Source organism: Paramormyrops kingsleyae, chromosome 22 (genome assembly GCF_048594095.1).
Source record: "Paramormyrops kingsleyae isolate MSU_618 chromosome 22, PKINGS_0.4, whole genome shotgun sequence".
NCBI classification, from domain to species: Eukaryota; Metazoa; Chordata; class Actinopteri; order Osteoglossiformes; family Mormyridae; genus Paramormyrops; species Paramormyrops kingsleyae.
In genome coordinates, this window is record NC_132818.1 from 15,481,865 (window position 1) to 15,494,913 (window position 13,049).

Genomic DNA, 13,049 nt, shown 5'->3' on the forward strand with positions numbered 1-13,049 from the left:
TTTCTTATCCTTCCTTCTTGTGGTTTCCTTCGGACGTCACACACATCCTGAAACGCATTTTTCAAACCGTTGGCCGGCCCGAGTTCTCATTTCAGCTGGTTCAAGATGAAGATGCTGTTGCTTCTCATAACCTTTGTGCTCTGCAGCGGTGAGTCTGGAGATCCATGTGTTTGAGTCTTTGTGCTTCCTGCAGCGATGAAACACGTTTTCTTGAAAGGTTCATGTCTTCGTTGAGTGTTTCCTCTTCAGCTTCATCCGGCTGTAAGCGATTACTTTCTGTTTCCCATCCACGTTTACCTTGTCTGATATAAGGCTTGCTTGTGCATTAGTCTGGATTATATGACCAAAAAGGTCAAAAAATGGAACCTGGACTTGATGTATTAATGACAGCACAGGATGGGGCAGTTTTTTTGTTGATTGATGCAGGGAGCTCGTCCTAAAATCCTTCAAATTGTATTGCAGATACTGCAATTTTAAACCAAAGATACTTCCATAGTAAATCCGGATCTATGACCTGTAATGTTATACCAAAAGTGCTGAATTCCAAGCAAGTGCGGGATGTGAGTACCTTTGAGCTCATTCCAGAGGTAGATCAGCCCCAGCGGGCTAAACTGAATGATGGGAGAGCCGCGTGGCTATCGAGTGGCTATCAAGTGCCACGAGTAGGAACCACCAGCAGAATCTGGGGACTGAGCAGCGTCCACGATATGATCAGCCTTACAGATTCATGGTGATCCATGGGTGGTGGCTCCTCGGTGAAATGCTAGCAGGCGAAACCCTTGGCCTTCAAATATGAACTTTGGGTGGGGTGAGTGTGAGCACAGTAGTAACACACTTTTCTGCTGTACAGTGTGAACCGATAACCTCCGTATCTGCCCCGAAATAAGAAGACTTACGAGTATTACCCAAGTATGTTAGGGTCTGGAGATAATAAAAAATAAAAAATCCGCCCTCCAGTCGGCGGCAGTCATGGCGAGACTCTTTAACGCCAATAGGGAGGTTACAAGTGAAACAAGAACCACTCAGCATAACAGTGGTGTGCAGGAAGGCGTCTCCACAAGCAAAAGCGGTCTGGGCTAAAAGGACGTCCTACCTAGTAGTAGAGAGAGGTACCTACTAAAGTGGCTGAATGTACATCTATCTACCCATCTGTCTGGGGGCAGCGCAGTGGTGCAGTGATTAGCACTGTTGCCTCACACTTCTGGAATGTGTGAATCTGTGAATGGTGTGTGAGGTTGATTCCTGTCTTGCACCCATAGCCTCTTGACCCCCCCATAACCATGAATAGGGCAAGTGGTTACAGAAAATGGATGGAAGGATCATCCAACCAATAATTCTCAGCAGGGTGGTTTGGGGGTGGGGGGCACTGGAGCCCTTTCCAGGCTGGGGTATATTCTCTGGGACAGAAATCCATTACAGAGGAGGTGGATAGATGTAGCGACAGTGGGGTACAGTGCAGCAGCTCAAGGTTGCTATTTCACTATAAAAGAGGGCTGATGTTGTACCCTTGGTATCTAATCCGAGTTGATCCGGCAAAATATCATGATGTATAAAAGTGTTAATATGAATATATTACTATAAATAAATACTCTGACCTTTTGTACAGTACACTCCACAGCCTTTTCACTCCCACAGAGGGAACTCATCGCAAACCCAGCAGTGCCCTCTGGTGGCAAAGTATGGTCACCAGTTTCTAGCCAGTTCAGCTTTATAACCAGAAGCACAAATTTAAATTTCCATTTCTTCTTGTAGGAAGTTCTGTTTACACTCTCCCTACAGTTAAAATTTATGCTAGCTGTTACTCTGTGTTTTAAATGTGATCACCTTAATTCAATAACCAACACACTTAGGATGCTATAAATCCACTGTATAAAGGATATAGATGCACAAATCTGTCTCATTCTCATTCTGTCTCCACTTGTGGGGCTCCTGAGAATGATGTGTCCCCAATATGGCTGATAGTCGGTCACTATGGAAACTGTAACCATTGTCAACAAACAAGCATGTCTCCTCTCTGCTGCATAGTAATGAAGTTGTAGTAATTACTGTAGTAAATACCTAGATTGAGTTTGACCTGAGGACTGAACTGTCACCATCTTCCACTTGCTGCTAAAAAGCATCATGCATCAGTGCAGCCTGATAACATAGTTGATGATGACAGTTGTACCCAAGATAATGATGGCAGTATTATTGCCACCACACAGTGATGAGGACAGATGTGAAAAAGAAGATTGCTATTGAGATATAGCAACCTAATGTCTTTTTTATAATGTTCATTTTCTGGTTTTCAGCTGCTGATGGCTGTCTTGAGCTCCATCCTCCCACAGTGGTGGTGAGACATGGAGACCCAGTATCAGTGAACTGCACAGTGTCCGCAGATCACGGTGGGATGGGCTGGGCAGCTCCAGTAGATGACGTACCTAATACACCTGGTGTCCAGTTTCTCACTTGGAGGGTGGAAAGTCTGAGAATCTGGGACATAAAGCCTCTGTGTTTTGCAAACCGTCCAGGAGAAGCTCAATGTATGGAACGTCTCTCAGTCACTGTGTACAGTAAGTATGTCTCTTCTGATGGAGCTACTGCAGCTGTCAGCTCTCATACACCTGGGAAATATTCAACCTGAGCATCACCTTAAAACATCAGTAAAACCCAGCAGAATATTTCACTGTAAGGCATGGATGTCTCTATGTGTCTCTGTTCCTATAAGGCACAGCTGTCTCATGTGTGAGTTATTTTTGAGAAATAATGCTTCTCGTTTTCCCTCACAGAACCCCCAGACAGTGTTTCTGTCAGTTCTGTGAACTCTGCTGACTTCATGGTGGAGGGGAGTCAGTACCAGCTGAAGTGTGAGATCCAGAACATCGCTCCTGTTCAGAACCTCACTGTGAAGTGGTACAAAGGGGACACATTAGTACATGGAGACAGAGACTATGTCACAGAAGATGGAAACATTGACAGAGAAAAGGAACCTGTGAGTGTGTCCTCCACCCTCCTGATCACCCCCAGCAGAGCTGATGATGGAGCAGAGTACAGCTGTGGGGCAGAACTGGACCTGGGACCTGAAGGACCACAACCCCCCCTTGAAGAGAAATCAACACCCCTCAATATCACTGTGCACTGTGAGTATTTAACTTCAGTCTGCCTGTGTCACCAACATTAGAACAGTTTATTCAGAGTGAATTATCATTGTCTGTATGAATCTAAGTACAGTATTACAGTCTATATCAGTAACATCACAGTGAGAGTCAGAATTGTCTGTCTCTTCCTGAAATACCTGCAGTATTAATCTGTTATCACTGGCTGTCTGTAGCAGCAGCATCTCTCTGTGCCTATAGGAATATGGCTTCCTGGCCAGTCACTTTCAGTCCTTTTTGTCCCGGGATCTGTGTGCCTGTATAATTGTTTGGTCACAGTCCAGTGCACCCCCCCCAACTGTGCTAAAACTGTCAAACTGTAATTTTGGTCTCTTTGCTTAAAAGTATCTGATGAACAATTATTAAACAGTAGAGGAATGTCCCCATTATGTGTTAACATTCCAGTAGCAGATTTGTTTCTCTTTCACCGAATCTTCAAAACTAAACGTACTTTTTTCATATTTTTCAACACTGAATCTAATAACAAATATATTTAACTATTTAAAAACTTCACCAAAAAGTGTCAGTCTCAGGTAACTTTATTTCATGTTTTCAAGGTTTTTAAATGGATGATTGTTGCATTTTCGTCAGTCACGTTACCAAAACCTCAAGCAACTGTTTAAATGTTATTTAAAAATAATTTAATCTACTGTAGTTCTTCTGTGTTCCTCTCAATATAGCGTGTATTTTAAAGAAATTATTGGTTACATGTTCTAAAAATATATATTTGTGGTTAAAAAAACAATTACTACACAGGGGTGTGAAAAAAACACGTTTCAGATCATCAAACAAATTTTAATATCAGATAAAGATAACTAGAGTAAATACAAAATGCAGTTTTTAAATGATGATTTCATTTATTGAGGTAAAAAAGTTATCCAAATCTACCTGGCCCTATGTGAAAAAGTAATTGCCCCCTAAATGTAATAACCAGCAATGACTCTGTCACATCACTGTATAAGAATCTTGGCACACTCTTCTTTACAGAATTGTTTTAATTCGGCCACATTGGAGGGTTTTCGAGGATGAACATGCATCTCAATTGGATTTCAGGCCGGACTTTATCTAGGCCAGTCCAAAACCTTATTTTTGTTTTTTGAGCCATTCAGAGTCTGGCAAATATGCATAAAAATAAGTAAATACTTTTTCACAGCACTGTATATGTGTGCAAGTTGTACCTTTCTCTTTATTTGAGCAACAGGACAGAATAACAGGACTGAGTTTCAGCATAAAATCGGCAAATTCGTGAATCATAGCCACATGTCATCAAAGCTAATAGCATGATAACTCTACATTCAAGTAACTTACCAAAAAGGTTTTTTTCAAATAAATAAGTAAATAAATAAATTCTAAGAAATAATTTGGTAAACAGGACTGAACGGTGAGTTCAACTGCCTCAGACATGCTTACAATATCATCAAAAATACAGGAAATAAAGTCAGAGAAGTTAATTTTGGGTTTATTTGTGGTCTTCAGGCGACTGAGATGATGCAAGTTCCAGGCCAACATGTCATTTGGGGAAAGTGCCAAACGTTTTTAGGGGCAGAAATGTATCAGGATAACAGGACTGAGTGAAAACCTGGGGGCATCACTAAAATGTGTATTTTAACTAGCATATTATTGATTTTCAGTAAGGAAATTTTATTTAAGGGATAACCAGAAAATACTGTCACACAACAATACAAAATAAGTAGGGAAAAAGATTTTTGAAGGTTTTTAATCATATTTTATGGCGAAGTGTTGCATTAGTGAGCAGGGACAGGTGACATATTTTTTTCAGCGTTCTAGGTAGTTCTCATTAATGTTTTATGGTATGTATGTTAAATTTGCAATGAGGACATTGTGGAGGACACTTTGCTTGATAATATCCTGTATTATAAAGATACTTTTCATGCATATTTATACCTATAATGTCATGGGGACAGCAATGGTACAGATTCAGTGGTAGGGCCCTTATATTAGATTATTTTTCTGTCCTTAGACCCACCAGTAATCAAAGAAGGGACCGTCAGTGTGACTGTACCCCAGGGTGGGACGGTGTCTCTGTCCTGCAGCGCAGAGGGGAAACCCCCTCCTCAGGTCCAATGGAGCTACAGAGATGCTGGGAATGTGAGGGTCACCAGCTCTGGGGGCAACAGCACTGCTGTCATCACAGAAGCCTCATCTGCCAATGAAGGGGTTTACAACTGCACTGCCACCAACTGGCTGGGGAGTGACACTGCAACAGTGTTTGTCACCGTGACCAGGACCAGCACCAGACCACCACCAGACACAACAACAGCGTTTGTCACCGTAAGCAGCACCAGAACCCCACCCATCACAACAAGATCACAAATGGCAGGTAAACTGTACATTACTTCCCACATTCGATTTTTCAGCTTTTAAACAGCCATTGAGGGTCAAAAGCAAAAGTCAGTTTTGGATATTAAAACTGTTATCCACTTATTAATCTCAGTACAGTGCATGTCTTCTGCCTGACAGTGACGTCTGTCAGAGGAAGCGGTCTGATCTGTCCTGGGGCTGCAGACACTCAGGGTCCGAAACAGCTTCTGCTGTCAGGCAGTGATGCTGCTCAACTGCTGATCAGACTGTTAGGACAGCGAGTGTGAACAATTTCCACATTTTTACACACTTCTACTTTTATCTTTTACTATTTACTTATTTAATTCTGTTCACTTATTACTTAATACTTTAATATAACAAGCTCTCAGGAAAGCTCATTTCATTATTTGCATCCACTGCTGTATGATATAAAGTTATTTGATGAGTAAACTTTGATCGATTGAATATAAAGGCAGATTTAGGATGTTACGGTCAGAGCACAGCCTGGTATAGAGAGCAATGAGCACATGTGTCAACGGTGTGAAGAATAGACCACAAAATGATCCAAACGGCTCTTAAAGGAAATAAATAAAGAAACATGGTGATGGCCGGGTGGTATGTATGTCGTCGGTTCACCGAACAGGCGGCTGGAGTATCTTCCGAATAATCGGCCCGGGATAGAAGCAGATTAAACGTCGAATGGGTTTTCAAAAAAAATGCCAATCTACCTAAAACTTTCTACTTCCTGCATCCCGTCTTACTCCTCTTGTCCAATCATATTCCTCCAATTTCAAATAGGTAAACTTACACACAAATGGCAGATTCTAAACAATATTAGAATTGCAAATAAATAGATAAGTCAATAAACGTAACACGTTCTACTACAATAATCTTACAGTACTATCGGCATCGTGTTGCTAGGATACCAATACATATCTTCTCCTTAATCCGTGGCCTTGGAGTTACACCAGATGGAAGCATTTATTGATTTCAGAATTTAACAGTCTCACTGGACGTGCTTCTGTTTTTCTGTTTGGGAAGTTGCTTCTTGAAGGATTTCTATGCACCTTCGGCAGTGCAGGTCTCTCTTAACTTCTTCCCAGCCTTGACTGCGCTTCCCTCAGCATATTCCATATGTGCAGGATTTACCCCAGCTAGCTAATCTCTTCCACAACAGTAGTGATATATGAAGACACCAAATCAGGGAACTTGCAGTAATTAAAAAATCTTACATTTTTTGGCTTTATACCAAACAATGAGGTGGTGCCCTGCAATACAGAGAAGAAAAATACTTTTGAGATATGGAGAAACAATATCACCAAACATGCTGAAATAACTTTTTAAAAATAGTTTAATTAAATCTCCATGTTTTGCTTTTGCAGCTGCTGCTGATGGCTGTCTTGAGCTCCATCCTCCCAGAGTGGTGGTGAGACATGGAGACCCAGTATCAGTGAACTGCACAGTGTCCACAAATCACAGTGGGATGGGCTGGGCAGCTCCAGTAGATGACGTACCTATTACACCTGGTGTCCAGTTTCTCACTTGGAGGGTGGAAAGTCTTAGAATCTGGGACTTAAAGCCTCTGTGCTATGCAAACCGTCCAGGAAAACAATGTAAAGAACGTCTCTCAGTCACTGTGTACAGTAAGTGTGTCTCTTCTGATGGAGCTACTGCAGCTGTCAGCTCTCATACACCTGGGAAATATTCAACCTGAGCATCACCTTAAAACATCAGTAAAACCCAGCAGAATATTTCACTGTAAGGCATGGATGTCTCTGTGTGTCTCTGTTCCTATAAGGCACAGCTGTCTCATGTGTGAGTTATTTTTGAGAAATAATGCTTCTCGTTTTCCCTCACAGAACCCCCAGACAATGTTTCTGTCAGTTCTATGAACTCTACTGACCCCATGGTGGAGGGGAGTCAGTACCAGCTGAAGTGTGAGATCCAGAACATCGCTCCTGTTCAGAACCTCACTGTGAAGTGGTACAAAGGGGACATATTAGTACATGAAGACAGAGACTATGTCACAGAAGATGGAAAGTCTGACAGTGAAAAGGCACCTGTGAATGTGTCCTCCACCCTCCTGATCACCCCCAGCAGAGCTGATGATGGAGCAGAGTACAGCTGTTGGGCAGAACTGCACCTGGGTCCAGAAGGACCACAACCCCCCCTTGCAGTGAAATCAATACCCCTCAATATCACTGTGCACTGTGAGTATTTAACTTCAGTCTGCCTGTGTCACCAACATTAGAACAGTTTATTCAGAGTGAATTATCATTGTCTGTATGAATCTAAGTACAGTATTACAGTCTATATCAGTAACGTCACCGTGAGAGTCAGAATTGTCTGTCTCTTCCTGAAATACCTGCAGTATTAATCTGTTGTCACTGGCTGTCTGTAGCAGCAGCATCTCTCTGTGCCTATAGGAATATGGCTTCCTGGCCAGTCACCTTCAGTCCTTTTTGTCCCGGGATCTGTGTGCCTGTATAATTGTTTGGTTACAGTCCAGTGCACCCCCCCCCCCCACAACTGTGCTAAGATTTATTTTGGCCACTTTGATTAAGGGACAATAAGAAATTTTCGAGGATTAAATGGGGAGATTTATTGGGCACCTTCATGGTGAGAAGGGGGGTATGAACTGGACACAATCCAAACACAGTTTGCTCCCCACCCTGAACATGTACCCATGACAGCAGGGAGTCAGTCTGCTGTTTCCCCAGCTCTCTCCCTCACACACATACAGATTGAGTTTCTGTTTGGTTACGGTTGGGTAGCAGGGCTTGTCCCCAGACCACGCTGTCCATCCAAAACACTCCGAAACACTCCTGTGTTTCACAATCTGCTCAATGTTTTAAATGAATGAAGAAGCGACCTCACTGTCTTACTATTCCAGTTACAGATTTGTTTCTCTTCATATTTATATTAGTTTATGTTTTTTATGCCCCAGACCCACCAAAGATCAAAGTAGGGCACAAAAATGTCACTGTACCCCAGGGTGGGACGGTGTCTCTGTCCTGCAGCGCAGAGGGGAGCCCCCCTCCTCAGGTCCGATGGAACTACAGAGATGCTGGGAATGTGAGGGTCACCAGCTCTGGGGGCAACAGAACTACTGTCATCACAGAAGCCTCATCTGCCAATGAAGGGTTTTACAACTGCACTGCCACCAACTGGCTGGGGAGTGACACTGCAGCAGTGTTTGTCACCGTGACCAGTACCAACATGATAGTCGGTACATACATTCTGTTATATTAATTTTTCAAAGTACATCGAACTTGTTCTTTGTACCTTGGTCCCCAAAACACTTGGTTTTTGCTGCTTTTTAATACTAATTTAATATGACAAGACACAACTCTTTCTAATGTCTGAATTTCTCATTACGTCTCTCCCAGGTTTCATCATCTTCGTCGTCGTCATCATCATCATCATCATCGTCATCGTCATTTTTTGCAAAATGAAAAACCAGAGAGGATCATACTCCTTCATGATAATGCGGCCGATTATCACAGAAACAAATGGAGCAGCAAGGAGTCTGTCTGCTAACGGGACACAGAACTAAGTTCTTCAGAGATCTCACCTGGGAGACAGTCCGAAGTCGGAAGAAGCAGGGTTGCCAAGTTTGATCAGCTGGCCGCCGTGAGATTTTCAATTCGAGACAAGCCCACACACCTATTTAAATCAATGTTATAGTTTTATTACATTGTAAATAGTCTGTAGAGTTTGCAAACTAGCTAATTTTAGGCCTACAATGGAATAATACAGATTTTCCGTAAGATTTCTTGAGTGAGCGTGAGAGTCTGAAAGCATGAGTGTCACGCCAAATGTGTCAGAGCTGGCAACCCAGAGGAAGTGATACCGGGGGAAGATGAAGGGAATGGTATTTTTATGTGCAAAAAAACAGAATAACAGAGCATTTTTAAGTAGTGTTGAACTGACTGTGCATATCCATTAGGGCTGTCACTTTTTAATCGATATTCGAACATTCATTCAAATATGATGAAAAAAAATATTATTCGAACTATAATTAACCCATTTGAATTATAAAGTGTCATTGTAAGATAATTTTGTTGATTGCTGTCAAATGTGACATTGTACAGGCTGGAAATTGCTATTTCTTGTTATTGTCTGCTAGGGTTGTAAGCAGACGAGCATTTACACCAGAAAGCACTGTTGTACACAGAGCAGTACCAGATTAGTTAGGTAAGGCTGTGAGCTTATGAATCTGTACTCTATGTAATATACAATGAAGCAAATGCAAAACAAAATTATATTTTTTAGCTGTTGTTTATTACACAAAACAACAAAGTAATATTTATAACAAATTACACCAATTTCTAATCTACTGCTTGCTTACCAGTTTAGTATCAAAAGGTGTTTTATTTCTCATTGATGGTGTCTCAGATGTTTCACCAGATCTCTGCTGTGTCCAAGCTCTGGGTCATGATCCTCTACAGTCAGCCCTGTCCCAACACCTTCCTACATGGATACACAGGAAGAGACAACATGGTGTAATGATTACTAAGGGCACAGTGTTGTAGAACACCAATACTGGTCCGGATCCGCTTCCTGGATTTGAAACAGATAAGGGCCACATATGGACCAGATTTACATTGAATGTTACCAAATTTGGCCTGTATGAGCACCAGAGTCAAAGTAAAATTCAGAGCAGTTTCCAGTGGGAGCAGTGAGTGGCTCTCTGGGCTGCTTCAAGCCCTGGCCTCAGTAGAGAATGTTGCAGGTTAGGTGGCCCTGCACTGTGATCTCCAAGCTATGAAGGGTGAGATGATGGTGGTGAAGAGAAGCATTCCAATGTACATGTACTTGTGTAAATGAAGCATGTTTCTTTGTTAAATGTGGTTGAGACTCATTTTTTCTAGACTGCCCACCAACCAATTCTGCTCCTGAATCTTCTCTTCTCTTATGTGGCTGGTGTCTGGCTCTGTGGGTTAAGTCTCTGTGCTCGTGAGCAGGAGGTCCCTGGTTCAAGTCCCGCCCCTGGTGGAATGTCTGCATATCTGTGGGCCCTTGGAGATCACAGTGCAGGACCACCTAATGTGCAGTGTTCTCTGCTGAGGCTTGAACCAGCAACTTTTGGATCTCAGGCACAGAGGCTTAGCTCACAGAGCCACTCACTGCTGCCACTGGAAGCTGCTCTGGATTTAACTTTGACTCTGGTGCTCATACAGGCCAGATTTGGTAACATTCAATGCCACTCTGGTCCATATGTGGCCTTTATCTGTTTCAAATCCAGAAAGCGGATTCAGACCAGTATTGGTCCGTTGTGCAAAAAGACACTGGGCCAGATCTGGTTTACGGATCTGCAGCAATTTCTGAACAACATTTGGCCCAGATCCGGTTCAGACTACTCTTGCTATGTGGGAAATGTAGTCTAGTCTGTACGAAGTGTGAAAATACCTCACTTGTTTTACTTAAGGTATTATAACGGTTCAGACTCCCAATTGCTGTTATGGAGAACAAAACTTCATAGGATTGATATTGTTAGGTTATGTCATTGACGGCTGCTGTTGACTGCGTCATGCGCGCTTCATTTTTATTGGCTGACAGGCCCATCGTTCAAAAAGGGGCGTGATCAAACAGATAACGTCATAACCCCGTGGAGCTGTATGGATGACGTTTTTAATTTATAATATGAGTATTATTTGTTAGTAAAATTCTTATTTATAAGTGCAGGCAAAATTAAATGCTTTGACAAAAAGGGAACTATGGCTATCAAGGAGAAAAGGGGCAGATCCTTGAATACTGTACCTAAGCCCCCGCTTTGCGCGTGCATGGTTTGTTCTCCAGCAAACTTATAACTGGTAGCTGCTGGGATACAACAAACGGGAGAACTGGCCACTGTCAAAATCCACATCTACAATTAGCCTGGAAACCAAATTACTTATTACGTGGCTTTGGACTTTCAATTTTTTGGTACTGTGTGATTTAACATAAAGCCCTGTGCAAAATAATGGGCAACTGTGGATATTAGTCGGTAAGGGTTAAAGTCGATCTGAAATGTATATAAATCTTATACCTATATTGTCCTGTGGAAGATTTTGACATATAGCTCAGTTATGATGGATAATAGTAGGTCTACATTTTAATCATTTTTATTAAATGTTAAAATTATTTATGATTTGATTTACATTTTTAGTAAGACAAAAAAAAGACTGTATTAAAGAAAAGACTTGTCTGATTTTGTAACATAAGAGGGCTGAAATGTAAATGAAGAAACGAATGAAAAATCGTGTACCTACAAAGGAAATTTAAAAAGTTTAACTTGCAAGTGTAACGCTATACAATGGGCGAAGTTACATTGAAGCTTGAGGTGTTCTTAACCCCCACCACCACGACATCCCCCCACGCACATTTACTGGTAAATACTTAATGTAGTGTTAAGTTTGTAATAGCTTTTGGGGTGCAGTCCTGCAGTGTCACCACCAGAGGGGGCAGTGAGTTCCAGTCTAACTTTCGTGAGATATAAAAAGTCACAAAGACCATTATTATTTCACATTTGATATTCTTATATATTATTAGAACTGCGTTTTAATAAACAACCATGAAAACCAACATTCAAACTAAAAAACAGACTTCATTTTTTTGAGCGTAAGGGGATATCATGCCGTCCTGGGAATCCCCTGCTTTACATCATGTACTTACTAGGATATGTTCCAGGTCCATCAAAGCCCCGTGTGAAAATGTTTGATTATGGAGGATGGGGAAGTATCTGATTCTGTAGTAGGAACCTAAGAATAGCAAAACCATACTTTAAGCTAAAACAATCTACAGAGTATCATCAAAACGACTACAGATTCCCTTGGACTTTACATTTTAACGTGATAACAATCTGTGAACTGCAAGCACTTGTCATGGCCAATGATCAGTGTATTTCAATAACGAATTGTCTTATCTAGCTGAAGTCTGGCATCAGATGACACAGCTGTGGTATGGAAGGGTAACCAATCCTATATCCAGTTTTCTTCTGTGTTTCATTCTTTCTTCTGTTAATGAAATAGTTATCAAAACGATGAGTTGGCAAGCTAATCCAGCAAAATGTCCAGGAAGGCATATCAAAATCATATCATATCAAAATCGCAATAGCAACGAGACACCAAAAGACAAATGAGAAAATAAATGAAAGGGACAGCATTGTTTGCATTATAGATTATAATACACTTTATGTAGGCCTATACCCTAAACACTATATTTAAACTTTCTTTTCTTCCATTGTGGTTTAGGATGTAGGCAATACATTAACCAGCTGACGTTCTTTACTTTAGCCTCGTTTTCTTTTGACCTGAACTAAAAATTTCAGAAATATGCCACATAAATGACTAATTTTACATCACTGCCCCACCTACACCCGGTGTGTGGAATTTGCATGTTCTCTCTCTCTCTCTCTACGTCAGGGGTGTCAAACTCCAGTCGTGGGGGGCGTGAGCCCTGTGTAGCTTAGTTCTTTCCCTGCTCCCACACAAATGATTCGGCTCAAGAGCTGTGTGGTAATTAGCACAAGGACGTGCAAATGTGTTACATGAGGGGAAACCCAAAAATGTGCAGCGCTCTGGCCTCCCACGACTGGAGTTTGACACCCCT

General features: G+C 41.7%; 1 protein-coding gene across 1 annotated transcript; it reads left to right on the forward strand.

Moving 5' to 3' along the window:
- The first annotated feature begins 19 nt into the window (after window positions 1-19).
- On the forward strand, window positions 20-9,718 carry LOC111849265 (vascular cell adhesion protein 1). Its single transcript, XM_072704930.1, has 8 exons — window positions 20-148; window positions 2,292-2,552; window positions 2,769-3,119; window positions 5,116-5,475; window positions 6,839-7,099; window positions 7,316-7,666; window positions 8,404-8,685; window positions 8,846-9,718. The coding sequence occupies exons 1-8, from the start codon at window positions 106-108 to the stop codon at window positions 9,010-9,012; spliced, it is 2,076 nt and encodes a 691-aa protein (XP_072561031.1). The 5' UTR covers window positions 20-105; the 3' UTR covers window positions 9,013-9,718.
- The last annotated feature ends 3,331 nt before the right edge of the window (window positions 9,719-13,049 follow it).

Excerpts from the sequence above, each read along its gene's own strand:
- LOC111849265 (XM_072704930.1), top strand. The coding sequence starts at position 106 with ATGAAGATGCTGTTGCTTCTCATAACCTTTGTGCTCTGCAGCG. Across the intron at positions 7,667-8,403 it reads CCTCAATATCACTGTGCACT|ACCCACCAAAGATCAAAGTA; the intron begins GTGAGTATTTAA and ends TTTATGCCCCAG. Across the intron at positions 8,686-8,845 it reads CAGTACCAACATGATAGTCG|GTTTCATCATCTTCGTCGTC; the intron begins GTACATACATTC and ends CGTCTCTCCCAG.